General features: G+C 38.9%; 1 protein-coding gene across 1 annotated transcript in view; it reads right to left on the reverse strand.

The window, feature by feature from the left end:
• The window catches only part of plekha6 (pleckstrin homology domain containing, family A member 6), a 128,050-nt gene that overhangs the window by 89,391 nt on the left and 11,330 nt on the right, over positions 1-27,329 (reverse strand). Inside the window, 4 exon segments of the mRNA XM_051925151.1 lie at positions 18,512-18,584; positions 18,713-18,817; positions 20,895-21,003; positions 22,584-22,655. Coding sequence (XP_051781111.1) covers positions 18,512-18,584; positions 18,713-18,817; positions 20,895-21,003; positions 22,584-22,655 — 359 coding nt within the window.

A 27,329-nucleotide genomic window follows, 5' to 3' on the forward strand; every position in this document is an offset into this window, starting at 1 on the left:
AAATGCAGATGAAATGGTACTCTATATATCCGACCTACAAAATTCTGTGCCAGCAATCCTAATAGCACTAGTAGATTTGCAAAGGGTATCTGGACTCAAAATCATTTTGAATAAAAGTGTGCTTTTCCCAGTGAACTCTCTAGCACAAAATATTAGACCGGACACCTTCCCTTTTATACTTAGAAGGTCAGTTTAAATATCAAGGGGTAAATATCACAAGTAAATATAAAGCTTCGTGTCAACAAAACTTTGCTGTCTGCATTGAAAAAATTAAACAAGACGTGTATAGGCCTGGCTTCAAATTACAAAACTGGTTGGAATGAAAACCCGTAGCCACTGTGGGCCTTTAAGACCAGAGTTGAGTACTTCTGGTATATACTATGTATTCTGAAAATATTCAGACGCTTTCAGTTTTTGCACATTTTGTTATGTTGCAGTCTTGTACTAAAATTATTTAAATTCATTTTTCTCTCATTAAACAATATTCAAATAAAAAACTGAAATATCACATTGACTTAAGTATTCAGACCCTCTACTCAGAACTTCATTGAATCCCTTTTGACAACAATTACAGTCTGGAGTTTTCTTGGGCATGACATGACAAGCGTCATACACCTGAATTTAAGTTTTTTCTGCCATTACTATTTGCAGAATCTTCTCAAGCTCTGTCAGGTTGGATCAAAACTTTTGGTGGACAGCAATTCTCTGGTTCTTCCTGAGATGTTTTATTGAGTTCAAGTCTGGCTTCTGGTAGAGCAACTCAAAGACATTCACAGAATTGTCCCTAAGCCATTTCTGTGTTGTATTGGTTTGTGGGCAAATAAAATCTATCTATCTATCTATCTATCTATCTATCTATCTATCTATCTATCTATCTATCTATCTATCTATCTATCTATCTATCTATCTATCTATCTATCTATCTATCTATCTATCTATCTATCTATCTATCTATCTATCTATCTATCTATCTATCTATCTATCTATCTATCTATCTATCTATCTATCTATCTACCCTGTATCATTTTCCAGTCAGAAGGTAAACCTTCAGCCCTCTCTGAGGTTCAGAGTGTTCCACTCGGTTTGATGGTGCCACCATAAGGACTTAACTTTGGAACTGCACAGGTGATGAGGGGCGCCAGTTTTCCTCCAGATATAATACTAATTTTGCTTTAATCAGACCAGAGAATCTTGTGTCACACAGTTTGAGAATTGTTTAGGTGACTTTTTGCAAACACCAAATGGCATTCATGTGTCTTTAACTGAGGTAAGTCTTCTGGTTTAGCCACTCAATGAAGTTTTTCATTGACTATTGTCCTTCTGGAAGTTTCTCCCATCTTCACACAGGTTCTCTGGAGCTCATCCAGAGTGACTATTGGGTTTTTGTCACCTCTTTTACAAAGGCTCTTGACCCACCATTACTCAGTTTGGTCAGGTGGCCAGCTCTAGGAAGAGTCATGGTAGTTCCAAACTTCCTTCCATTAAAAATTGTGAAGGCAACTGTGCTCTTGGGAACCGCGGATGCTGTAGGTATTTATTGTAGCCTTTTTCAGGTCTATGCTTGGACACAATCCTGTCTCTAAGCTCCGCAGGCAATTCCTTCAATCTCATGGCTTGGTTTTCAGATTGACAGACATTGTCATGTGTGGACATTCCATAGACAGGTGGGTGCCTTTCATAATAAAGTCCAGTCAATTGAATTGACCACAGGTGAACCCCAAATAAGGTGTAGAAACATCTCAATGACAATTAATAGAATGGGAAACACTTGAGCCAGATTTCAAGTGCCATTTTAAAGGGTCTGAACACTTGTGTGAATGTGATTGAGTTTTTAATTTTTTAATAAATTTGTAAATGCTTCAAAAAATCTGTTTTTGCTTTATCTGGTATATTAATTGTTGCTTGATGTGAAGAAAAATTAATTTAAATGATTTAAGCCCAAGGCTGCAACATAACAAAATGTGAACAACTAAAGGAGTCTGAATCCACTGTATGGCAAGATTTTCCATACACTCTCAATTATTATGCTTATATGCACACATCGTAGACAATCATAACTTATATAACCATTATGAGTTATTGTTGTGATGCGGCAGCATATGCTGTGTTTAAGATGTGACGCAGGAGTTTGCCCTTTAGCATAATTGTATGTGCCTCATGCCTGCAGAGATGCTTTATGCACTCTGAATATGCCCTCAGTAATTGGTGTTGTCTCTCCGCTCTATGCAATTGGTATTGCCTTGGAAAATGGTCAGCAAAAGTGTGTCAATGACTAAACAGTACAGATGTGCTTCTTCGACAAAAACTCACTGCCAGCTTGGAAAACTTGGAGAGCAATTTCCTCTTACTTTTCCAGCTAGTACAATGCCAACATGGCTGAAACATTTTCTGATCCTTTGATTCATAGGAGGTCAAAGATCAGGCATGAACGTCACCTAGTTGTAAACAGGTGTGGCAGCGTTTTTATCCGCGTTTCCTGTTTGTATTACTCACTCTGAATGTCACTTGAGCAATTTGTTCTACCCTTGTGTCATTTGAAAGGTCTCCTCTCATTTTTACAGTTACTTATGTTACAGTTCTTGCCTGTGGAGAAGCACCTATGGTTTAGGATCATATGAGTGAGTCTTTCTTCAGCTTGTATTGTGGCATTGGTTAAAATCCAGCTTAGAGTGGTAATGCAAAAGAGGCTACAGAATTTTTATTTTTAATCTCGAGGGAGAATAGCCACACATCATGGAAAAAATATTTTTGTCAGAAATGTATAGTGTAAGTGAGAAAACTAACACTGCAGCCTGAGCCTAACACTGCCAGACAGTCAAAAAGAGTCTGTTAAAGTAGCAGTCATGAAACCCTGCATTCATAACACTGTTTGTCCTCAGAAGATTTGTGCTTTTATCTCTCTAAAATCAAGCCAGTGTTTGTGACTTCATCAGGATTTTTGTCACTAACTGTTGTGTGTACGAGGGGCATTCAAATATAAACAGGAATTTATGAGCTATGCTTTATTTATTGAATACAGTGAAACGACTTACACACTATTTTTCTATATAGTCTCCTGCCACTGCAATAAAATTGTTCCAGTGCTCAGGAAGCTTCTTAATCCCCATAGAGTTGAACTGCATGTTGACCCATTCTTGCACAGCATTAATAACCTCCTCATTCAGTTTGAATTTCTTCCCTCCTAAAAATTCCTTAAGTGGACCGAAGAGATGATAGTCCTTCTCTGAATGACTTGCACTAATCATACACTCTAGACCAGCGTTTCTCAACCTTTAAATATTTGCGACCCGAGTTTTCATAACAGTTTTAATCACGCCCCCCTAACGTTTTTTTGAAAGGAGTCCACTAATACCAATTTGTTCTTTTTTAATTAATGATATATCATAGATGCATATTTTATTATACCTACTTAACTTTTATCAATATTTATCTAACTCTATATTTATTTTTCTAGTATCAGAGTGTAGTTTAAGTTAATTTGTTTTGGTTTCAATAGATGTATTTTTCATATTTTCAATTCTTGTTTTCTTTTTTTCACATCTTCGCGCCCCCCCTAGGGGGCCCGCCCCACAGATTGAGAACCACTGCTCTAGACTGAGAGAAAGAGACACTCCTCCCCAAACTGTTTTTTTAAGTCTCAAATAAATCTGAGATGGAATGACTCCTTCATTTGTCAAAAATTGAATAATAATACGCTGTGCAACACTACTGTGTACCTCCTGCTCCGACATGTTGATTACTACTGACAGGAAGGGGGGGAAAGAGCAGCTAGCACTACTAACGACAAGTTCACATATGTGTGCGCTTGTCCAATGAGTCAGGTCTACCTTGCACTATTTATAAGAACAGAGCATGAAAATTTATGTTTATAATTGAACACCCCTCGTATTTGGAAGCCACCACTCTGTAAAAAAGGAATCACAGTTTCTAGTTCTCACCTCAAAGAGCTTTGGTCCCAACACTGAGTTGACCCCCAGTGTGAAGAAGTAGTTTCTGTTCAATTGGGACCTCTGTTGTCCCACAGTCAATAGAGAGGCATCCAAATCTAAAGGTCCTGTCACACTGCATGAGTTTTCCAGCGATTTTCATTTGCAAACTTGGACATAATCTTAGAGGATCAAGGTAGTCTGGTATGTAGTCTGACATCCCCAGTGACAGTCCAACCAGTATATGACTCCCCCAGTAAGGTATGATTTTGTCTTAAGTTATAGAAGCTGTATGTATGTCTGCGCTGACAACCAATGAGCGCTCACGTAATCATATAATGCAGGTATGAGGAATAAAGAAGAACAGTGTTTTAGATCTCGCTTTCAAAAGAGAGTCTCATCTGTCTGATGTCTTGTGTGATGTCTTGACATAGGGTCAGGATTGCGACTGGACTTATTGTACCTGGAAAGCTTCTCTACAGTATGTTACTGGTGGTCACAAAACCGTCAAGCACGTAATATTTCAGAAGTGTGAAACAACTAGGAAGTCATCCCAGAATTGTATAAATTGTCATTCCCTTCAATTTCTAGTCTTAATATCTGACATAGACACCTGCAGTCACCAGGTTTGACGTTCTCTCCGATTAGAGGTGATGTAATAAGACACTGTCTTAAGTTATTATTGTGAGTAAATTAGTATTGAGTGCAATCCAATAGCTGGTTACTACCGTACTTACTGCTGTTGAAATAAGCCCCAGTTCCCCATAATCCTGCAGTGAATGAATAGTTATAAAAATTGAGAATACAGTATGGTAGCACATGCAGCCAGTTGGACTCAAATACAGGCACTACACAAAACATCTCGGCTTGCCAGAAAGTGCTCAGCTGGCCTCTTCTGCCTATATTTGTTATGTACATTGAAGGTGGTTGTTTCGCAGATGAGCCAGGTGATATCTGCAAAGCAAAACTAATTACTCAGAAATTGAAGTAGAAAATGTCTGAGTGTTACAGAAAAAAAGCAAATAATGAGTAGGAATTCTATTTGAGTCTGGCACCATAGGTACTGCAGCAATGCGACAGAGACACTAAATTAAAACCCAGGCACAATCTGTGTGGAGTTTGTATATCCTCTTTGCATCTTGTGCATATTTTACCCCCATGTGCTTTGACTTTCTTCACACATCACCAAGATGTTTGTGTTAACTGAGAATGATCAATTAGCAAGGTGTGAGCAAGAGTATGAATGGACTCTGCTGACTGACTGATATATTGCCCAGGGTTCCTGCCTTGATCCCAATCCTACCAGATATGCTTTGACACATCATGACCCAGAACTGAATTTGGCGGACTGATGATGCATGGATGGAGGAATAATTTTAAAGCAAAGAGGAAAAGAAGAACATTAGAATCAGGCACAAATCACGAGTACTACTTTTTCCTGAATACAATAAGCATCTGTATGGGGGATGTTTTAATATTGTCAACTAACAGATTTCAGGTAAATGACCGAGGCCTGAAAGAATTGTCAAACTGGACAGAAGTGAAGTGTATTCTGGGAAAACTGAAAGACAAAGCAATACTTTAGAATGTTTTACACAGCCAGTCTGTTTGCAGCTTAATGCAGCTTTTGCTGGACCTTGAGCTTGTGCGATAGAGTTCCTGTGTTTTGAGAAACTGTAAAAGTGTTAGCCACTTTGGTAGCAGACAGAAAGCCAGGTGTATGTGCTTAAGTTGGGTGAGAAAGTGGGGGGAGAGAGTGGCTGCCTTTAATTATAATCTATATATAAAAAAGTGAATGTATGTCTGTGTGTATGTATGTTCCAGCATCACGTCCAAACGGCTGGAGTTATTTTAATGAAACTTGGTACAAATGTTTCTCATTGGTCGACTAAAAATACTGTATGGTGAAATCAACCCTAACCCACCCCTTTCTGGATGGGGTGGGGGGTGATCTTGCGGTCTTGTATGCATGTTATCACCCAGTTGATACTCGGAACGACCACCAGAGGGCTAACTGGAGGTGACTGGCAGCATTCTTTTTGTTTGGGCACCACCGTGCCCCTGTTGCTTTTGAAATTAAATAGAGTTGGCTGGTTCCGAGCGTCAACTGGATGATAAGATACATACAAGACTGTAAGACAAGCACATTAGTGAGTCTTCATTGATTGTTAATTTATTATTATTTTTAAAGTTGTGTTTTTTTATATATTTTTCTCAAACAATTAAAAAAAAACACTTTATTTACCTCGTCTCAGTTACATTTTCATGTCAGTTTTTGTTTCAGTTCAGGTGGTGCTTTGTTGCAAGAATGGAGTGTTAAGTTCATTTTCTGCCTCTCTGACACTTTGAGAGGAGCCATGGATATTTAAATTGAGCCTACTGTTTGTTTAGCTACTGGACACTTTCCAAGGAGCTCTGCCTCTTGCAAGAAATCTTTCTTTTCACTTTTTGATAGGAATATATAATCAATAAAAGAACTGGGTCATCTAGGAACTGTTATCTGGGACTGAAAGAAGGCTAAACAAACCCACCCAGGTTGTATAATTCTTTGTATTGCTTATTTACTTCTGTTAGTTATTATGTAAGTAAACAATTTTATTAAATAAAAACAAAAATTCAGTACCTCTACCCGATTAATGATAACTAACGTAGTCAAGTGCTTGTCGAGCTGCACTCCCATAAGGGCACAAAGGCTCACTTTGTGTAATCTTTTATTGTTTGTATAATTTTTTGAAGTTAAGCAGTGAACATAAAAGACAGTCCCAGGGCAGCCTGCCATTTTGGATAACCCGGATTGAATATGAGGGGTACAAAGGGAGAAAGTGAGACAGGTTAGAGGTTAAATATGACAATTACATGGCTACTTTTGACATTTCTTTATACAGTATTCCCCATTAAGAAAAGAACCTAAGATGTTATACCAGTATCTTTTGTGTTAGGTGCACATCACAGGTGATCTGATATCATGATAAAAAAAATATCCATTAAGCGAAGACTCTTTTACAATGAAAAATGCATCCCATTTTGTTTGTTTTGTACACTTTAGTCACATTTGTACACTTGCTTTGGCCAGTACTGCATTGCAAGGAGCCCAAACCTACAAATTCTGGATTGGATGCTTGTCCATTACAGAGCATAAAGCCACACTCGCCTGTCCTCACGGCCATCCAGTCAACTGAACTGCATGTGTTTGGATTCAAAGAGGTGAATACGCACTTGGAACTAACAGACTGCTCTATTATTAAGAACATAAGCAATATTTATGTGGTTGCTCCACATATTTATTTTTTTTCATTTGTGTTGCCATTTTTTGATGCAGACGGCAATATCTTGTGATTCATACAGAAAGGTCTCACCCTAATATGGTGTTTGCTGCAGTGGCCAGCCAATTGTGTATAAAATTCTGTGATTACTTAAATGACTGGAGGTGTGGGCACATCTTTCACAAGGGTTTCGAGGCAGTGCCTGGTCTAATTACTCACTTTGTTTATTTTCCACACTGTTGTAAGTACTGTTACAAAAAGATACCAAAGCTATCGTCAGTCAAGAGTGGTTAAATGTTTCAGTTTAATCACAACAGTAAGCAAACAAAGAGAGCATTTTTGACCTACACTGTCAAATTAACATTTTTTTTCATGGTTCTGAATAGTTTCAGGTGGCAGATGTCTAAAAGCCTTGGTATTAGTAGAAAACCACCAAGCAACGTGGGAGTCAGGGAGGGACAGCAATTAGTCTATATTTAGGATAAGGTTTGTCTCACAACCGAGACAGAACTGCGCCAAAAGAAACCTGATCAGCCAGATTACACATCACATTTACAAGGCTTTGTTTTATAAGATTGATCCTTAAATTTCATCAGGAGCGGAGCTGGACAAATATCATCTACTCTATCGCTTCCATCCACAACTGTCAAAACTACCCAACAAGTTTGAAAACAGCAATCAAGCAATGTTAGACAAGTCTGAAGTACCACAAAGCCAGTTTCAGATGACTATAAAAATTATCCACGACGTTTACACTTTTTACATTTTAATTGTGTTACAATATGGAATAATTTGAATGCTTAAAAGTCATCTGTACAAAAGCAAATATAAACGCCTACACAACATTCTTAATAAAACAAGAAAATAATTCCACGGTTGTTCTTTCATATGATATATTTACATAGACCAACTGGTTTATAGGATTCTGATTGTCACATGTACAGAGTACAGTGGCATCTCGGGTCACGACAGTAATTCGTTCCAAAACTCTGGTCATAACCCGATTTGGTTGTGACCCGAAGTAATTTCCCCCATAGGATTGTATGTAAATACAATTAATCCGTTCCAGACCATACGAACTGTATGTAAATATATATTTTTTTAAAGATTTTTAAGCACAAACATAGTTAATGATACCATAGAATGCACAGCGTAATAGTAAACTAAATGTAAAAACATTGAATAACACTGAGAAAACCTTGAACAACAGAGAAAACTAACACTGCAAGAGTTCGCGCTATAGCACTATGAACCGCTCCTTAAAAACGCTTTTTTTAATGAGTTTTACGCACAGGGAAAAAAATGAACATTTGAAAAATCTGTAATTTAATAAACCACCAAGAAAAGTAACATTGAAACAATGCACGGTACGAACCGATCGCTGTAAACAGAAGTGAAGTGGAGGTTAAAATCCAATAAAAAAAAAGTCTTCATTAAATACAACGCGCGTGTGTGTGTGTGTGCGTGTGTGTGTGTGTCTCTGTCTCTCGCACGTGTGTCTGTGTCTGTATGTCTCCCTCTCTCTCGCTCTCTCTCTCTCTCTCTCTCTCCCTCGCTGCACAGGGAATGCACAGGGAGAGACTGAACACGTGTGGAAATCATTGGCGCGCACAAACCAAAGGGAAACTGGCTTGATTGTATACTGAGTGTGTGGCCGTGAACAGATGCAAAAGTTTGGCGAACTTTTTGATTGTAACCCATTTTGTACGCGTTCAGAGACATTCGTGAACCGAGGTTCCACTGAAATTCTTACAGTTATGTGACTATGCAGTGTTCACATGTGTGTAGTGTTCTACATATTCGTGTTAAATGCACCTGTTTCTGGGAAGCCTGGTAGATGCACCTTGAAGCAAAAACAACATTCAAAGTGAATTCGAGGCTGTGTCGTCACTGCTAGATTTTCATTTAAAAACACCCTTATAAATGAAAATGATTTCTGTCCACACTGACATTTTAATATTGTCTGCAAAAGTATCTCTACCCACATTGAAATGACCAAAATCACATATGACATAGACATTCGTATACAATGGGTATGCGTATATTGTGAAAAAAATCCTTGGAGAGGTGATAATGCCACCGGCCAAAGGATTTATTATGAAACTGTAGTGACTGGTAAATTATTTATGTTTTCTGCATGTATGCAACTTTCAAACTGTACAAAATGCACACCTGTAAGCAACACAAGAAATGCCATGGAAAGTAATTTGAGCATGGGAATAGCACCACATTACGAACCACTTCAGAATCCCAACTTAGGACCCAAGTGCAGCCGTGCAACAAGTGATAACTCCACACCACACTAGCTTGAATGGATTGTAATAGTGTGAAGATTTTTTTACAGTGGCTGGAGCACCAATCCTGTCACTTGGAGGAGGATGTGCTTGCAGGGCTGGATGTAGGTTAACGTCACACCCAGGATGGAGCAATTGCAGGTTAAGGGCCTTGCTCAGAGTGAAATCAGAGTGGAATCACTTCTGGCATTTATGGGATTTGAACCGGCACCTTAATGATTCCCAGTGCAGATCCCTGGCCTCAGAGCCAAGGCTAGTATGCATATATGAAACATTCAAAGTGCACCAAACATAATGTAGATGCTTTCAGGTAAGTAGCACAAGTGCTATGGAAAGAACTCTTCTATGTCCGCTTTGTTGGGAGATGTTTTTCTTCTGTGATGGGTGACCAAACAAGGAATAAGGGCTATGTAATAAGAACAAACAAATCAGAGTACTATTAGAGTCTGCCTTTTCTCCTGTTTCCATTGCAGTGTCCAGCTGGATTTTTCAGAAGTATATAGCTATAGACAGCGTTTATAAATGTCTGCATCTACGAGGGTTAAAAATGCAGAGGTAATGTAGATGAAAGGTGAAAATGGAGATTAATCACTGAAGCTTGAAATGAAAGCCTAGAATTAAAATGAGCAAGAAAGGGCCAGAGCTCTGGCTAAAGGATCTGGGCTGGTAACTTGAAGGTTGCTGGTGCGGTGGGTTGGCACCCTGCCTGGGATTGTTTCCTGCCTTGTGCCCTGTGTTGGCTGGGATTGGCTCCAGCAGACCCCCGTGACCCTGTGTTCGGATTCAGCGGGTTGGACAATGGATGGATGGATGGTTCAAATCCCGGCAGTGACAGAAGGAATGCTACTCTGTTGGGCCCTTGAGCAAGGCCCTTAACCTACAATTGCTCCAGGGGCGCTGTACAAAAACCTGACCCTGCACTCTGCACCTACAACTCTGAGTAAGTTGGGGTATGTAAAAAAGAGAATTTCCTCTTGGGGATTAATACAGTATATCAAAAGTAAGCACAATAATAAGCACAAACCAATCAGAGTGTGCTTCGAGTCTGTGTTTTAAACAACTGGATTTTCACCTGTCCACGTTGTATAACTGAGCCATCATTTTCAGAAGTATGCAACTCTTGAGAGTATTTCCAGAAGTCTCCGTTTCCAGGAATTGATAACACCAGGGTAGTGTAGATGAAAGGTGAATGTGTATGTTTTTTTAATGAAAACATATTAGAGGAGACAGGGCCTAAAAGCTACCAATAGGTGTGTGACAAATAAAGTGAGGAAGGTGGATTGCTTGCATTATTAAAGATGAGAAATGGTGCAATAGATAATTAGGTTAGCTTCATGTGGCTGGACAGGTTTATTTTGTCTCCCGTTCACCTTGCTACTTTGTTCTCCCTTAGCTCATCCCAATACAATTGATGAATAAATCCTTATTTTTACATATTTTTTGGACCTTTGGCACTTTGTTTTCCTGGTTAGAGTGGCACACTGAGTTGTGCTTTCACAATATATATATATATATATAGCCAATATGTCTGTACTGTGTCAAGTCTTTAGATCTGGTCCACTGAAGCTCTAATCTCCAATATCAAGAACTGTTCCTGGCACTTTGGCAATGTGCAGAGTCTTCTGGCAGTGTAGCACAGGTCACTATTAGCTACAAGTTTAAAGGAGTTACTCAAACACAAAGCTATGCAATCTGTGGAATTTCATCTCAGAATGACATTTATCTCTTTTGCCAGCACCTCTGCAAAAGGCTCCTGTTATTTTCTTGAAGGTCTAACCCTTTACCCTGACCCGCCTTATCTTTCAAAAAATGTGCCTGGCTGGACTTGAAGGAAGCAATTTCAAAAAAGGAGTGTCTGTCTATGTGGTTAAAATTATTTGTGAAACTGCTATAATTCGTGGGCATAGAGTTTTATTCCAGCATTTAAAAAGGTCTTTGGCTTAATCCAGATAAAAATACAGGGAGATTCTAATGGGTGGGGATCCGTGTTATGATGTGTTACTCATGTAATAATGAAATGATACAAACTAAATAAATACAGTGAATACCATGATAGATGTATAAACGATCCAATCACGTTCGGTGTTGGGAAAGGTCACCTTCTTCTTGCAAACACAGATTGACACGGTGCTCCTTATTGGCAAAGGTATCCGCAAGCATTGTAATGGTGATGGCAGCAATTTCCTGTTCAGTGTTTCACTGTAATTGTTCCAGCGCTCCTCAATGGAAGAAATCCAAAGGTAACAAGTCCGGGAAATGAGGTGACCATAGTGGCTTTGAACTGACCCGATTGCCAAAAAATGATTCAATTTGTGCCATACTTATGCCCCGTCTTGCTGGAAACAACCTTCACTGATGTCACGGTGATCCAGTTCATTCACAAATAAGTTTGTACATTTATCCAGGAATACTGTGATCTTTATTTTGCTTGGATTGCTTCATTATTAAGATAGTAATACATCATAACTCAGGGCCCCACCCTTTAGAATCATCTTGTATATTATGTTAATACTAAAGGTACTGCTATATATATTCTTATATACACTTTTTGTGGACAATTTATGTGCCACATATGGTACATGTGTTGAACATGATGGCGAACAGGTTGAGACATTCCTGTAAATCATCTTGCATATATATAAAGTGCAATATAAATAAAATTTATTATTATTATTATTATTATATATGAAGTATGTTTTGTTAATAAATGGTTTTCGCCTTTCAAATGTTAACATAATTTTGACTCACCCTGTATATATAAATATATATATATATATATATATATATATATATATATTGTGGCAGAAAGCTGGCGTCCATGCCCAGCCGGGTCGCCCCTGCACACTACATTCAGGGGGAGCAGCCTTGGACATTGCAGTACCTCCCACTGGATGCTAGATGGCCGCCCCATGGGCTGGAGCAGCACCTCGGGTTCCTGCAGGGCTCCATGGGAATTGGAGTTGGGGGCAGCCCTGCTGGGTCCCGCAGGCACCGCCAGGGGGTGCTGTGTTTGGGACTCCTGAGCTTGTATGAGCAGCATATTCATCACACCTGGAGGTGCAGCCGGAACTCTGTGATCAAGCACATGGAGCACTTCCAGGTGAACTATAAAAGGAGACAGCAACCACCACTCAGGGCCAGAGTCAGGTGGAAAGAGGACGAGGTTGCCTGGGAGGAGTGTGGTGCCAGAGGATTGGTTTGTTTGTGCTGTACTGAAGTGCTTTTGGGATTGTGTTGTGCCTGTGGGGTTCACGGGGAAGACGTGCCCCACAGGTGAAGAAAAATGAAGTCTGTGTCATTTTAACACGTGCCTCAGTGTGAATCTGTGCCGGGTCGGGCGCGTATATAGCGCCTTATTCACAATATATATATATATAAACACTCCTGGCCAATTTCTTTTTAAAACAACATTTCTGTATCAGGATCAGGTCCTACTGTACTAATAAGTCAACTTCTGTCCATTCATCTGTTTTTCAAATTTCATTAATCCATTACAGAGGTGTTAGGTGTGTGACCTAATCCTAGCAATGGCAAGTGGCAGGAACCAACACTATTACAGGGTACATTCACACACAATACACAAGGCCATTTTAGACATCCAATTAACTAATGCTACACCAACACTACTATGTTTTCATTTAAAAATAGAATTTTAAATTAAAATGATATCTGTTCAGACTAGCTTTTTGATATTATTTGTGAAAGTATCTTCATTCAACGTAAAACAATTGAAAACTCATGCAGTATGACGTAGATATTTACCCATATTGGCTATGCACGGACTGACAGAAAAATCCTTCAAGAGGTAATGATGCCCCCAGCGACAGGATTTATCGCAAAACTGTAGCGATCAGTAAATTACTTGCCTTTTGCACACGGATACAGCATTTAAACTGTACAAAATGCAATTTAGATACATACAGGTAAGCAACACAACAAGTGACATGGAGTGTAACTCTTCTATGTCCACTATGTTGGAATATATTTTTCTTCTGTGAAGGGTGACCAAACAGCAAAGGAGATGCTGTAATGAGCAGGATCTAATCAGAAAGTACTAATCAGAGTGCCAAATGTATGGATTTTTAAACTAAAATGTAGTAGTGTGGACAGGGCCTGGGAAGTGCTTCCTGGGAGACTAGAGGGGCATTGTAAGTACTATTGAGAATAGACTTATAAGGTCCTTCACTTCTTAAATCGGATGAATTTGTATTCAGGAAAAGAATATCCTCAAGTAGCTTGCCTGGGAAGGAGGATGAGGAGGCTAATATTCATGTATGCAGCACTACAACTGTACAAAATGTAATTTAAATGCTTGTAGGTAACCAGCACAAGTGCCATGGAAAGCAACTCTTCTATGTCCTCTATGTTGGAATATATTTTTCTTCCATAAAGAATGAGAATGAGATGTTGTAATAAGCAGAATCCAATCAGGGAAGGGCTGCATAATAAACACAAACAAATCAGAATGCAATTAGAGTCTGCGTTTTTTTCTAAAGGTTACATTTTCTCTCATTTGCGTTGCAGTGCCCAGCTGGATGTTTCAGAAGTACATGGCTATTTTTAAAAGTCACTGTTCTCAGGGGTTAAAAACGCTTGGATAATATGAACGAAAGGAGAAAATGGAGACTAGTGACTGAATTTTTAAATGAAAACGTAGTATTGTGGAAGTAGCTTTATTGAATGTTTGGGGTGTCAGAGGAAAAGGAAACACCTTTCAGAAAGCTCAAATGGACAGAAACTGAATTTACAAATTCTTGACACACTGTGACTGGGCTGTTATCTAACTCAGGTCACTGGTACTGGTTGGCAGCAGCACTAGCCACTGTAATACTCTACACCCATTAATGAAGCAAAAAGACATCAAAATGAGATAACGACAGCATATTACAAATATGTGATGAAAACTGCTTTTAGGGATGTTTTATTTGGCCTGGGTATAAATAGGGCCCTGATAAGTTTTTTTACCTGTAATCCAGAGTATTTATTACATGATCAAACATATTAAATTAAAAAAAGGTGTGCAGAGGAAGTGGGGTCATAGAGCAAAGGGTTATAAAGATCACACAATCAGACAGACAGCTTTGTGGAGTCAGAGATAAGGAGTAGCTGACTATATCCAGCCCCTTCAGTCGGCTTCCTCTTTCAGTCAGAGGATTCAAGTGCAAAAAAGTGACAAATGTTTGTCTGTCACTGAGGAATGTATTCCTGGTATGCAAACAGTACAGCAATTGAGACACTTAGAGGCAGACAGTACAGTACTGTGAAATATGCCACATAGCTGAATTTTGCAATTCACATTCTTATAACTTCACTAAGATCTTAACTATTCTCTTGTGAGTCATCTTCTTAGTAATTATGTCTTAGCTAAAACTAAAATTCTACATAAACACCATAATAACTGAAATTATTAAGAAGGCAAGAGAGAAGGATTTCTTGAGCAATTGCTTTTAAGCTGTTTATTCCTTGGCTACCAAACAAAATGAACAAGAATTTGCTCACTTCACTAAATTTGCACACATTACTGGTCCCTTTGTTATGGTGCTTTGATTTGTTTGAGGGTTCCGTCATTATTTTCTACCAGTAACGGCAGACTGCACGATAACGTGCAGTGAATACACTTGACTTAAAGTTTTCATACTCTTTCTTTGTACGTTTAGCATTCATTTGCTCAGAGGTTGATGTGCTTGCTGCTTCCTGAGCAGCTCGTTTTATCCACTCTAGTGGCCTCTTCTTTCTTTGGCATCTTTTCACGTTAAAACTAATTAAGTCAGTTTTGTGTTGCAATTACTTAGTACGTTTTTCTTAATTTTTCACTTAAGCTGGCTCTTAGGTGTTCAATCTGCCTCAAGAATGATTTAAGATATGAAGAGGTAGAGGAACTGACGGAGAAGGTGGTAGGGATGAGAAGGGTGCCTGTACGCATGCATCACATGGCCGTCCGGCTGCTGAGAGTTGATTCTACAATAAAATAAAATAAAAATAAAAAAAGAGTAATAAAAATCATCACCCTGAAAGCAGACAGTAGCGGTGACGTAGTATATGAGTACCAAATTTCAGGTTAAGAGTTCAAATGGTTTGCGAGCTACAAGTGATTTAAAATCCTGGACAGACAAATGGACAGCCACGGTAGCAGATTATATAAGAAAATAAAAGTATATTGGTGAATACCACATTCAAACAATTCACACAGTCACTTCCATCAATGCAATAGTATATTACTAATTTTCTCCTTTTCTGAATCTACATATTACAGTTTTAGCATTGTAGAGAATCAGAATTAGCAATGGGTGCTAAGCAAGAACCAGCTCTGAATGTGGTGTCCATCCATTTCAGGATACTCAATTTTTAGGAAAACAGGACCTCAGAGTAATCTGAAAGGCTTGATACATCCCGGCTGAAATGCACTTGTCTGGCTCAGATGTAAGGTTAATAGTTCCTAGGTGGGGTTGCACTCCAAAAGACCAGTACATCTCCAGGCAGACTTGCCCTGTTACATTGGTTTAGGTTACTGCAGAGACTCTTGGGAATTGTAGTGCTTGGAGGAATCTCTGTGGGAACAACGATCACTGAGACTTCATTCTCAGTGTTATTTTTTCATTAAAAAAATGTACATCTACACTAGAATTTTCACATCGTTTACAAAAGTATCTCTGTCTACATTAAATAGGCCAAAATCTTGCATGACATAGATGCTCAACTGAACTTGGCATGTGCACAATGGCAAGAAAACCCTTGAATGGATGTTAACACTGGCAGCCTGGGGATTTGCCAAAAAACTGTGATGACCAGTAAATTATTTGCCTTTTGCACATGTAAGCAGCATTCAAACTGTACAAAATGGAATTTAGATGTGTAAGCACCACAACAAGCAACATGGAAAATAACTCTTCTATGCCCACTAATTTGGAATCTGTTCTTCTTCTTCTATGAAGGGTGACAAATCAGAAAATGAAATGTTGTAATAAACAGAAACCAAACAGGGAAGGGCCACATAAAGAGCACAAACCAATCGGAATCCATAACATTTGAATTTTTTAACAAAAATGTAGTTGTGTGGACAGGGCGTGAGAAGTGCTTTTTGGGATGCTGGAGTGGCACTGGAAGTATTCATAAGGTCTTTCACTCCCTCGGTCAAATGAATTTGGAGTCGGGAAAGGAACAGCATCAAATAGCTTGCCTGGCAATGAGGAAGGGAAGGCTAATCTATTGAGAAAAAATGTGTCATACCAAAAGCAAGAAAGAATGGCAGATAAGATGGTGAAGATGAAAGTGAGAAAATAACAGAGCTAAGGTCAAAACCATTGAATCAGTCCTATCTCTTATCAAAACCAAAATGCAAAATGAGAAATCGACATTAGAAAGACACAGTCGTGGAATCATAAGCATCAAAGAACTGGTAACACATAGAAAATGAGTTAGACCTTAAGATTTTGTCATAAAGTGATGGAACCACCAAATTCCTGGCTGAAAAGACTAGAGATCACAAATAATAAATTTAATTTCACTTAATTAACTTAAAATAATCAAGGAGAGAGGAAAAACACCAAAAGTCATAAAACAAACAATCTTTAAAAACAATCCCAAAAAGAGTCCAAATTTAATTTTAAAGTCCAAATTAGATAAACAACCCAAAGGTCAGAAGCTAATAGATCATCATAAAGAGTTTGTTACAGGCAGGGCAGAACAACAGAGGAAAGAGCCTCCATCAGAGGCCCATCAGACACCTGACCTACGAGTATATATCTTCCCCGGTTTTTGTAGATGCCTAATAACAGCACCTGGGAATTGTAGATTAATTAAGGGTCTCATCCCACCACCATTATAAATCATTAAGCACTTAATTACATTAGCAGAAACTAAGGCAGACATAATTAAACTAAACTGTTCTGAAAAATGGTGCCTTCTTTGGATTAGATGTAAAACCGAGGTCCTGACTTCCTGTGGTCAAAAAAGATCCCTGGGCAGTTTTTGAAAACAGTTGGGTGCACCTTCATGTCCTGGCTAAACTGGCCATCATGGCCTCATCCATTCAGGTTCCCTAATCAGCCCCTGTCTCTTACTGTCTAATTATGTATCTCATCGATTCAATACCTACATAGCTAGTGTGTGATGAGCGCGCTGGCACAAGAATGGCTGCCGTCATATCATCCAGGTAGATGCTACACACTGGTGGTGAACTAAGAAGTTCCCCTATGTCTGAGTAAAGCACTTTGAGTATAAATGTAGTCGAGTAAGTCATTTTAAAAACAGAATAATTGTTGTTTTCTTAACAAGTTAATGTAGAAACTAGTGAAAAGAGAAAAAAAAAATAACTGAAAGAAACAGCACAAGACAAAATACAGAGGCAAATCCCATACAAAAGCAGAATAGTTACGATTGGACGGTACTTGTCTCAAGTCACCTGCTATATAAACCGTCACAGAACCCATAAACCACGCTCCCCGGCAACCACACAAATGGTGGCACCTACAATGATAACCACACTATAATGACTTCCAAATCACGTAACCTTTAACTGAATAATTATCCCAGAAATAAAACTAATAAAGTTGTTTATCAGAACTGACAAGGTGGTAAGAAGGAGTCGTATGTCTGGTATTGTGAAGCCATGCCTAAACATGTTATTTATTCCCTTTTCGTGTATCTTGTGTAATTCCATTTTTACCCCTCCTGTATTCTTTTTTTTTTTTTTAATAAATGACCTTTCTCACCCTTTTTCTGTCTGTAAAGTGTCTTTCTGGGTACACAAAAAAACTCAGTTTTGTCAAAACACACTCATACCAGCAGCTCACATTATTTTCAGCAATTAACTTACAGTACCACTCATATCTGTATATGTGGGCGGAAATAAAAGAAAACTGTAAATGTATAAAAAGAACATAGCTGAACTGAACACTCAAGGCCAAGAGCGAATTAGGATAAGATAAGCAAACTGATGAGCTGGCACCTAAATTTAGAACTTTTTTTTCTTTTCTAGCCTTTCTTTTTCTAACACAGATGTATTAGTTAAGATGGAAATATTGCTTACCTTTGTAGTAAAAGAGACAGCGATCCGTTAAGACAAACCAGCGCTTGCTCCACTGCTTAACTCCACTACTAGCCTACAAAAGGGGACACAGCAGAATGAAAAGTGGATCCGTCACAGGAAATGGAATTACAGCATTGCAGGGAGTGACAACTGTTGTTCAGATCTCATCTTTCAATGAGGAGTACTGGGAGATTGCTATACCTGCTTATAAAGCCAGCCCTGTTTGTTGACCTCAGCTTTGGGGTTCCTCCTCATTGAATTGGAACGCTTCCCAAATGTGGCAGCTTTCCTGGAGGAGCGTGACGGCTGTGGATTACAAAAGCATAGATATTCACATGAGATGGTGGGGCAGGCGGGTGTCAGGGTCAGTGGATAGCGCTAGAACAGTGTACAGAACTGAACAGCTAACAATCAGGTATAACTACTCTACATTCCTATTGGAGGTCATTTCTTTTCATTATGTTACACTGGCATTAATAAGAGTTGTATACTTTTATAAAGCTCTTTTATAGACAATCTTTGTAAAAAGAAATAACAATATTTACTTAGATAAATAATCAAATAGTTACATATCAATAAAGTCTGCTATCATTATCATCTGATTACTTGGGTAACATATGACATCTGTTCAATTTTAATGGTCTGGGTGTGCACTGCAAAGTGATCACACTTCTCAGCCTTCCAGGCAAGGCATAAAGCAACGGTGCTGGAGGGAAGACTCCATCCAATGATTGAACAAAAGATACAGAAGGAAAAATGAGAATTCCATCGTGGTTGTGTAGAAGTAGACCAGCTCTTCTCACCAGCACCATTTCTAGATGGTGTACGGAAGTATGATAACGTAGTCGACATGGGTTTTGCATATGACCGTGTTCCTTAGCATGTGTTGTGGATGGTGCTGCAGGAAGAGGAGCAACAGGCCCTTTCTTCTATATGAATGCAGGAAGAGTTGTGTCTGAATACTTGCTGTTAAGTTGAATTCTTTTACGGTGGGAGTTTGGCTTCGTCAAGGCCGAGTCTTGTCACCACTCCTGTTTGTGGTTTTATTAGAAAGGATATAAAAGCACGGCCAGGAATGTGAGGGCTTCCAGTTGGGGAGGACAGGGGTAGAATAGTTACTTTATGTGGATGATGTTGCCCTCTTTTCTGAATATGACCTTCGGCACTCACTTCAGCGATTCACTGCCAAATGGAAAGTGTCTGGAATGAGGATCAGCAACACCAAATCCAAAGTTATAGTTCTCTCTCAGAAAACAGTGAACTGCTCTCTCGTGGTAAGGTGATGAACATCTACTCTTAGTGGAGCAGTTCAGGTATCTTGGGATCTTGTTTTTGTGTGATGGAGAAAGGGAACGTGAGACTGACAAGTGGATTGGAGTGGCGGCAGCTGTTTTTCCTGTGCTGTATACTGATCTGTGGTGATGACAAAACTCTGCTTACTGCTCAATTCACCTCCCTGCCCTCACTTATGGTCCTGAGCTGTGAGTAACAACTGAAACAATGAGACCCTGAGTATAAATGGTGGAAATGAGGTTTCTTCACAGAGTGACTGGTTTGACAATCTGTGATAGGCTGAGAAGGTCAGCAGTTTAGGATAGCCTCAGATTAGAGTCAATGCTCCTCTGGATTGGATCAAGAGAAGCCAGATGAGGAGGTTTAGGTATGTTTTATGGATGCCCCAAGGCAACTCCCTCTAGAGCTGCTCCAGGCACATCCCACTAGGCAGAGACCCTGCACCAGACCCAGAACACAGTAGAGAGATTATATTTCTTTGGTGGCTAGGAAATGCCTGGGAAGTCTCCAGGAAGAGCTGGAAGCTGTAGCTGGGGACAAGGGAGTTAGGGCAGACCTGCTTCCATTGTGACCCTCACCAACAGAAACGGTTTGAGAAAATGAGATGAGATAATCTGATTTTGTCTACTGAAATGTATAAACTGAATTGAGTCAAATTCTAATAGGCAGCACATTTGGCAATGGTAACCATTGCTGTCCCACCCTGAGGGGCTATGTGGAGTTTGCAAATTTGTTGATTTTCTCTCAGAACTCCATTTTAAAATTTGAAAGGATTAGAAAGGATTACATGGCAGCTGTAAAATAGCCCAGAGACCATAAGTGTGGACATGCACAAGTGTGCCCTGGTGTTGCACCCAGAGTTGTTATACTGTATATCAATAGGCTCCTGCTGCTTGTGACCCTGTAGTGCAGACCATCACCATGTAGGATTTACTGTATTAGATCATGCGTAAGGTTCTAATCTATGTTTGTATAATATGCCTTTGGCAATGAAACGCAGACAGAAACAAAAGCAGTGAAAAATAAGAGAAGAAAAACTTGAGGGAGAGGAGTGGCTGATGTAAAATTTGGGATTTGCCCATCCATTAACCTGCTTCTCTGTTGACAGCTCTGATACCATGCCATTCCCGACCACAGCTTCACTGGCAGTGTTCACAGGACGCTTTGCACTGGGCTTGCAGCTCATGTCCGGGCTGGAACTGTGAGGAAGACAGTAAATCAGCTTCTTTAAAAAAATCAGTTTTCAAATCACAAACAAAGTTTTCTGACATGCTGCTGATGCATTCTTTGTTATGGCGGTTGTAGCCGTGTTTGTGTAACCAGTCATACTCCAAATTAAATATTAAGGTAATTTTTACTTTATCTGATATCAACTGAAGCAATTCACTTTGGTCTTAAATAAACTGAGCTGTTCCTGAAAGGTTTCCCTAAAAGTGTCTTGGTAGCACAGCAGAAGATGACCATGGACCATAATTCTCTAAGAAAAGATCTACTGTATGCTTCGCTTGTTATAAGATTCTGATTAGGAGTAGGATTAAAAATAATTCCAAAGGTATTACATATAATATGGAACTTTGGGAAAGCAATTAGAAATAAGTGAAGGAAATTTGACATGGTAAAGATCAGAACATCTTTCTAAAATGGCCAAGCAAACAGAAGGCTTATCATTGAGTGCCAAGAGGGCAAAGGCAACTTCAAAGTAGTTGTTAGAATTTTCTACAACACTGAACTGCGGAGTATGCAACAACAAAGAAGATTGCAAGAAGATGCATCCCCAAACCCCAAACATCTTATGGTCTAATCAGACTGGGCTAGAATTTTGTGATCCTAATTCCAAAAGATACTGTATATTGGGCTCAAGGCCAGTGCAGCCCATCCTAAATGAACATGGTACCTTAATGTCTAGCTTGGTCATGGCAGCCTCATAGTATAGAGCTGCCCCTTTTTAGCAGGAGCAGAAACTCTGGTCATGATGATTGACAGAGTAATATCTGCAAATGTGGAAATATTATGATGTAAAACCCTGCAGACCTCTACCAGAAAGTGGATTTTATCCTTCAACAAAACCACAATTTTAAGCAGACAAATGGTACATTTCCATAAATGGTTCACTTAGATTTGGTAATTTAATCCTACATAAAACACAATGGCTCACCTAAAGAAGATTGTACATAGTTTGACCAAGGTGAAGATTGGAAGAGGGAAATGCAAAATTCATTAATAATAATTTGACAAAGACCCATCTAAGCAGACTTTCTACTGAAATCAAATGAAAATGTGCTTTCACAAAACAGTAGTTTAATGATACGCACACCTGTGCAGCCAAGGCACTATTTGCTTTTTATTTGTATCTTCCTAAGTACGAAAATTTCTGTTTCACATAAATATTTAGTATATAGTAACAAGATCTTGGAATTGTTAAGCAACAGGGCTTGCACGATCAATTGATTTCAGTTTTTACATCAACTGAAAATGAAATTGCAATAGGAATATGGAAACTTCTGATATCCACCCTGTGCATGTATAAAGCATATACAGTATACTGTATATTATACACATGATACATGGGGTTTTATGTCAACATTATGCTTTTCTTAGAAAATACAGTGTGCTTTGTATTTCTGATACTTGGCCAAAACCTTTACCATGTAAGGGATGTGCTAATCTAACATGAGAGAAGCCACCTGGAAAGAACAATCAGGAGGTGCTCAGGGTGGGCCCTGACTCTGAAGGCCCCTCTTGTGCTATAAATTTAAAGTATAAGAAATCTATGACTCACTGTTGTTGCAGCTGTAATTTCAAGGCTTCGTCAGAGATGAAAGAGGTCACAGGCTGCCGTCGGTCATAGTGACTGCAATTAAAAAAATTGGTATATATAAATTAAACATGTTTAAAAGAGCATGGACAGGTTTTACTCTTAAGGTCACACAGATTAAAAATGTACAAAATATTACAGAGAAATTCATTTGCATCTTTTATCACCACTATCTGAAGTGAACATTTGATATTTGCTCTGCTTGACTATTCTGAAGTAACAAATACCTGACATAAGCAATTGTGACCACAAAAGTCAAAGGAATTCTTTCCAGCTTCTCGTCACTCTCTCAGACCCAGAATCGCTTACAGAGCTCATGCAGATAGCCTTATCTTTGTGAGGTCATGCTTTCCCACAGGTCAGCTTCTCCTGTTAAGTTATGTATTGTACTCAACATCAGATATGATTGGCATTGACTCAGCGCTGAGCCGTGTTTTTCAGAGAGCCAAGTGGTAGCAATGATCATCTCTAATGTAACCGAAGCCCACAGGATTCTTTATTTACTATTTGACATAAAATAGATTTGATCCCCAAAGTGGGATACATTTTCATTTTATGCACTAATAATGCATTTAATATTTAATTTCATTTAATGTCTTATAAAGTCATGAAACAGCCTGGTCATCAGGAGTCACAGATTAATAATAACCAGTGGTATGCCACATGCAATGGCCAGTGCACCTACATTACATCTCCAAAGGCCTGCTTTCAATTCCCAATCTAGGGTTTATTGCATGGAAGTTACATGTTTCTTGCCCAGGTACTCCAGTGTTCCTACACATCCCAAAACATGTCCATGAGTACATTTAGGAGTGTGTGTATATAAATGTTACCAGCAATGGACTGCCAAATGGTTCAAGCTTAGCTTCTGCCTTTGCACCCAATTCATCGTGACTTTATATTCTACTATATAATAAACCTCTATGGTCTGTTAGTGTGTCTGGTTCTTTCAAGAAATCTGATTGGTCAGTTTGGCTTTGGTCCGAGTTGTCAAGTTTGGCTTTGGTGGCTCAGTCAAAACGATTGAGAAAGGACGGGCAAGAAACATTAGGAGAATATAGATGAAAAGCATGGGAGGAACACTGGGAGTGGGCTTCAAATGTGCTTAAAAATTCACAGTGAGTGATGGGGGCTGTCTACCACTGGTGGTTGTCAAGTGAACAGAAGGTGAACAACGCACTTCAAAATGACAGTGTCTGAGATGGAAGCTTTACAGTAACGTAATCCATAAAGGAAGCGCTGGGCAAGAAACAATAACACACATGAGGATATCAAGGAAAGGCATAGGAGGAACACTGAGAGTCGCTCTCAAACATGGGAAGTATTAGCAACACAAGTCAAAATGACAGACTCAGAGAAGTACCACCATTTTCTCACCTAGCGTAATATAGTAAACAAAGCTTTGCAACCCATATTAAGTCTATTTATATGCAAGTTGAAGATGTATTCTTTTCAACCAGAAAAATTTCTTCAGATGTGGGCAATATAAAAATAAGTGAAAAAGCGTGCTTGGAATAAAATGAAACCACAGTGAGCTACACATTGACTAGTGTTGATTCACTGAATGTTTTCCTGAAAATTCGGCATGGGGTAAGCTTAGGTTAACTTTTTTGTTTTAGTACCCTGTCATGCTTTGTGAGGCCAGCCTGACATCACCAAACTGCAGCAGCCAAAGATGGATGGGACACTAACCCAAGTATGTGACGCTGATAAAGTAGTGAGCTAAGATTTAGCAGACAACCTAGGGATACATTTTAGCACAAAACGCACACCCAGAATGCAACTAACTGGAAATGCATTGCTGTATTTGTCTTGTATGTCACCTGTATGTCATATGTGAATCCGTATCTTTAATAATATTACCCAGAGTGCTGTGCAGTTGATGTAAACAGTAAGGAGGTAGAGTCTGTGTGCATTAGTGTCGTGCTTATTTGTTAGCAGTGGCAGTAAATGAACAACAGATTCAAGGATAAAAAATAAGAAACTGTAATTTTTGGTTTGAGAGAGGTGAGTACCTGCTATTAAACCTGTAGGGGGCAAGGCTTAGTGGATTCATGCTCTCTGTCTTCCACTGTCTGCAAGAAATGTCACTCTTCTAATGTACAGTAAAAGTTTTTTAATTTTATTTCAGGGAAACAAAATGGTAAAGTGGCTAACACTGTTTCTTGTCTGCTAAAGTCACTTTGTGGCCACAATAATCAGTCCAGCATAGTGAGCAGACATTTCCATGCACTTAAAAGCCCCATTGTCTTATATAATATGCTACCGGGGCTGTCCGTTTGTCTGTCGAGGATTTTGAATTACCTGTAGCTCGCAAACCATTTGAACTATTGACCTGAAATTTGGTACATATATACTCAGTGACGTCTACTATCCACTTTCGGGTTGATGATTGATCTCCAATGTTATTTCTCTTTTTATTTTTATTTTATTTTATTGTAGAATCAATTCTTGGCAGTGGCCAGCAGGGTGGCTTGCGACGCATGTGTACGGGCGCCGTTCTCATCCCTACCTCCTTCGCCGTCACTTCTCCTACCTGTTCATATTTTAAATCATTCTTGAGGCAGATTGAAAACTTAAATGCCAGCTTAAGTGAGAAATTAAAGAAAACATACTAAGTAATTGCAACACAAACACTGACTTAATCAGTTCTAACATGAAAAGATGCCGACGAAAGAAGAGAAGAAGCGGGCCGCTAGAGTGGAGAAAAGAAGAGCTGCTCAGGAAGCAGCAAGAGCATCAACCTCTGAGCAAACGAATGCTAAACGTACAGAGAAAGAGGATGAAAACTAGGAATGCTCAAGTCAAGTGTATTCACTAAAAACCGGTTCAATTTCTCCTTCCTCACTTACTAAAATGCTTTTTGCTTAGTTCAGGAAAGTCCCTGAACATTTGTGCAATTTTGTAGAATGTGAGGTGAATCAAATTCATCAGCATTCACTCATCACTAATCTTAACAAAGCCTACCTTGGAAATTCACATTTATACGCATTAAAGGAGGTGCAACTGCCTGTCCTGAGAGCATCAAACACAAGTCCAGCTGGGTACACTCGTACACCCAGCCACTCTCACACACACCAAGTCATTTTAGAATTGCCAACCAACCACATCTGCTCAAGTGGAGTTCCCTTTGGAAATCACCATGGACTTGGGCAAAATGCAAATAAACTCAGCAGAAACCATGACTGATGTGAGAAACTGAATCTAGACCTCCAGCCACTACACTGCCATCTGAAATGTTCAATGTGAAACTAATTTCATTCTAGTTTTTACATTAGTTAATCTTATTTTTTAATGCCTTTTAAAGGTAGCTAGCTAAAATTAGCACTGCATTCCTGGTTTTGAGGCAGATTATATTATCTTTCTATTTATAAAGCTTAGGAGTACAGCAGATGTGTTGCATTTTGGGAATGTAAACATCTGATGCAAATATCTAGCGTGATAGCAGGAGCTGGCATTTCTGATACAACATGAGTCACACTTCAACAGTGCAGCTGCTCCAACTACTGTAAACTTGTTAAAAAACATGCAGTTTTTATATTAGGTGGGATTTTTACTCATTTGATGAATTTTGAAAGCAGTTAAGCTGACAAATGACAAAAAGCAGGGAATAGGAATGGACATTCATGATGTACAGTATAGCATCAGAATCAAACAGGATTTGGGAGTAAAGCAGAATTTAAAAAATGTAATAGGTACGTATGTGCTGTAGGCTACTCTCATCAATTTGATTTCAACAGGATGCCATTCATCATCATGCCCAGTTATTCCTAATAAGTTGATGAAGACTAGAGCCCATCCTAACTTCATTTACTCAAAGCAAGATCCAGTCCTGTTTGGAATGGCAGACCCTCACAGCTAAATGCAAGCACTTAAACTGGACAGCTTTATAGGAGCTGATCAACCCACCATGAATCTTCAGAATGTGAGAGAAAAACTGAAGAACCTGGAGAAACATTTATGTAAGCACAGGAAAGACATGCCAGGTCTGCGTTAACAGTTCGTGAGCTTCTGGAGGTGTGTGGCAGCAGAGCTAACCACTACACCACTATGCTTCCTATGGCATATTGATCTTACTTTATGAATGGCACAGGTCAAGATGGAAATGAAATTCAATCACGAGCAGTTAAAGTATACATTGCTGAGTCACAATGAAAGTCCAAACACAGAATCAAAATTCAATGCGATATTGATGAAAATTTAATTTAAAAATAGTTTTTACTGAAGTTTTACAGTAAAAGTATAATTTTAAAAAGTATTTGTGTATTAATTTCAAAGCCAAATAGAATAAAATTGTATTACGCAACGAATAACTATAATGCAACATGAAACATAATTTACTTTCAAATATTATTATGCTTTACTATTTTTTAATATAATTACTCCCTGTAATGTAAAATAGTTAGTTCTATTATGCATATGTAACAATTCCCATGAAAATAACAATCTGTTTAAATTGTACATTCACATCCCCAAACACGAGCGGCAGAACCACAAAGAAGCTAGCGTGCAGCGAGCTGGGCAGGGGGCAAAGCCTGAAATGATAGATCTCTCGTTATCCAAGATTTGGATAAAACCTAAGAACTTTCAAATCAGATTTTATTTGTCGCATTCAAATTATACATACAGTACAACATGTAGTGAATTGTTTTCATGTATGTTATTCTTTGTCAGATTGGTTTTGAAAGTATTAACATTCCCTTGACTATG

This window comes from Erpetoichthys calabaricus, chromosome 3, assembly GCF_900747795.2.
Source record: "Erpetoichthys calabaricus chromosome 3, fErpCal1.3, whole genome shotgun sequence".
Lineage (NCBI taxonomy): Eukaryota > Metazoa > Chordata > Cladistia > Polypteriformes > Polypteridae > Erpetoichthys > Erpetoichthys calabaricus.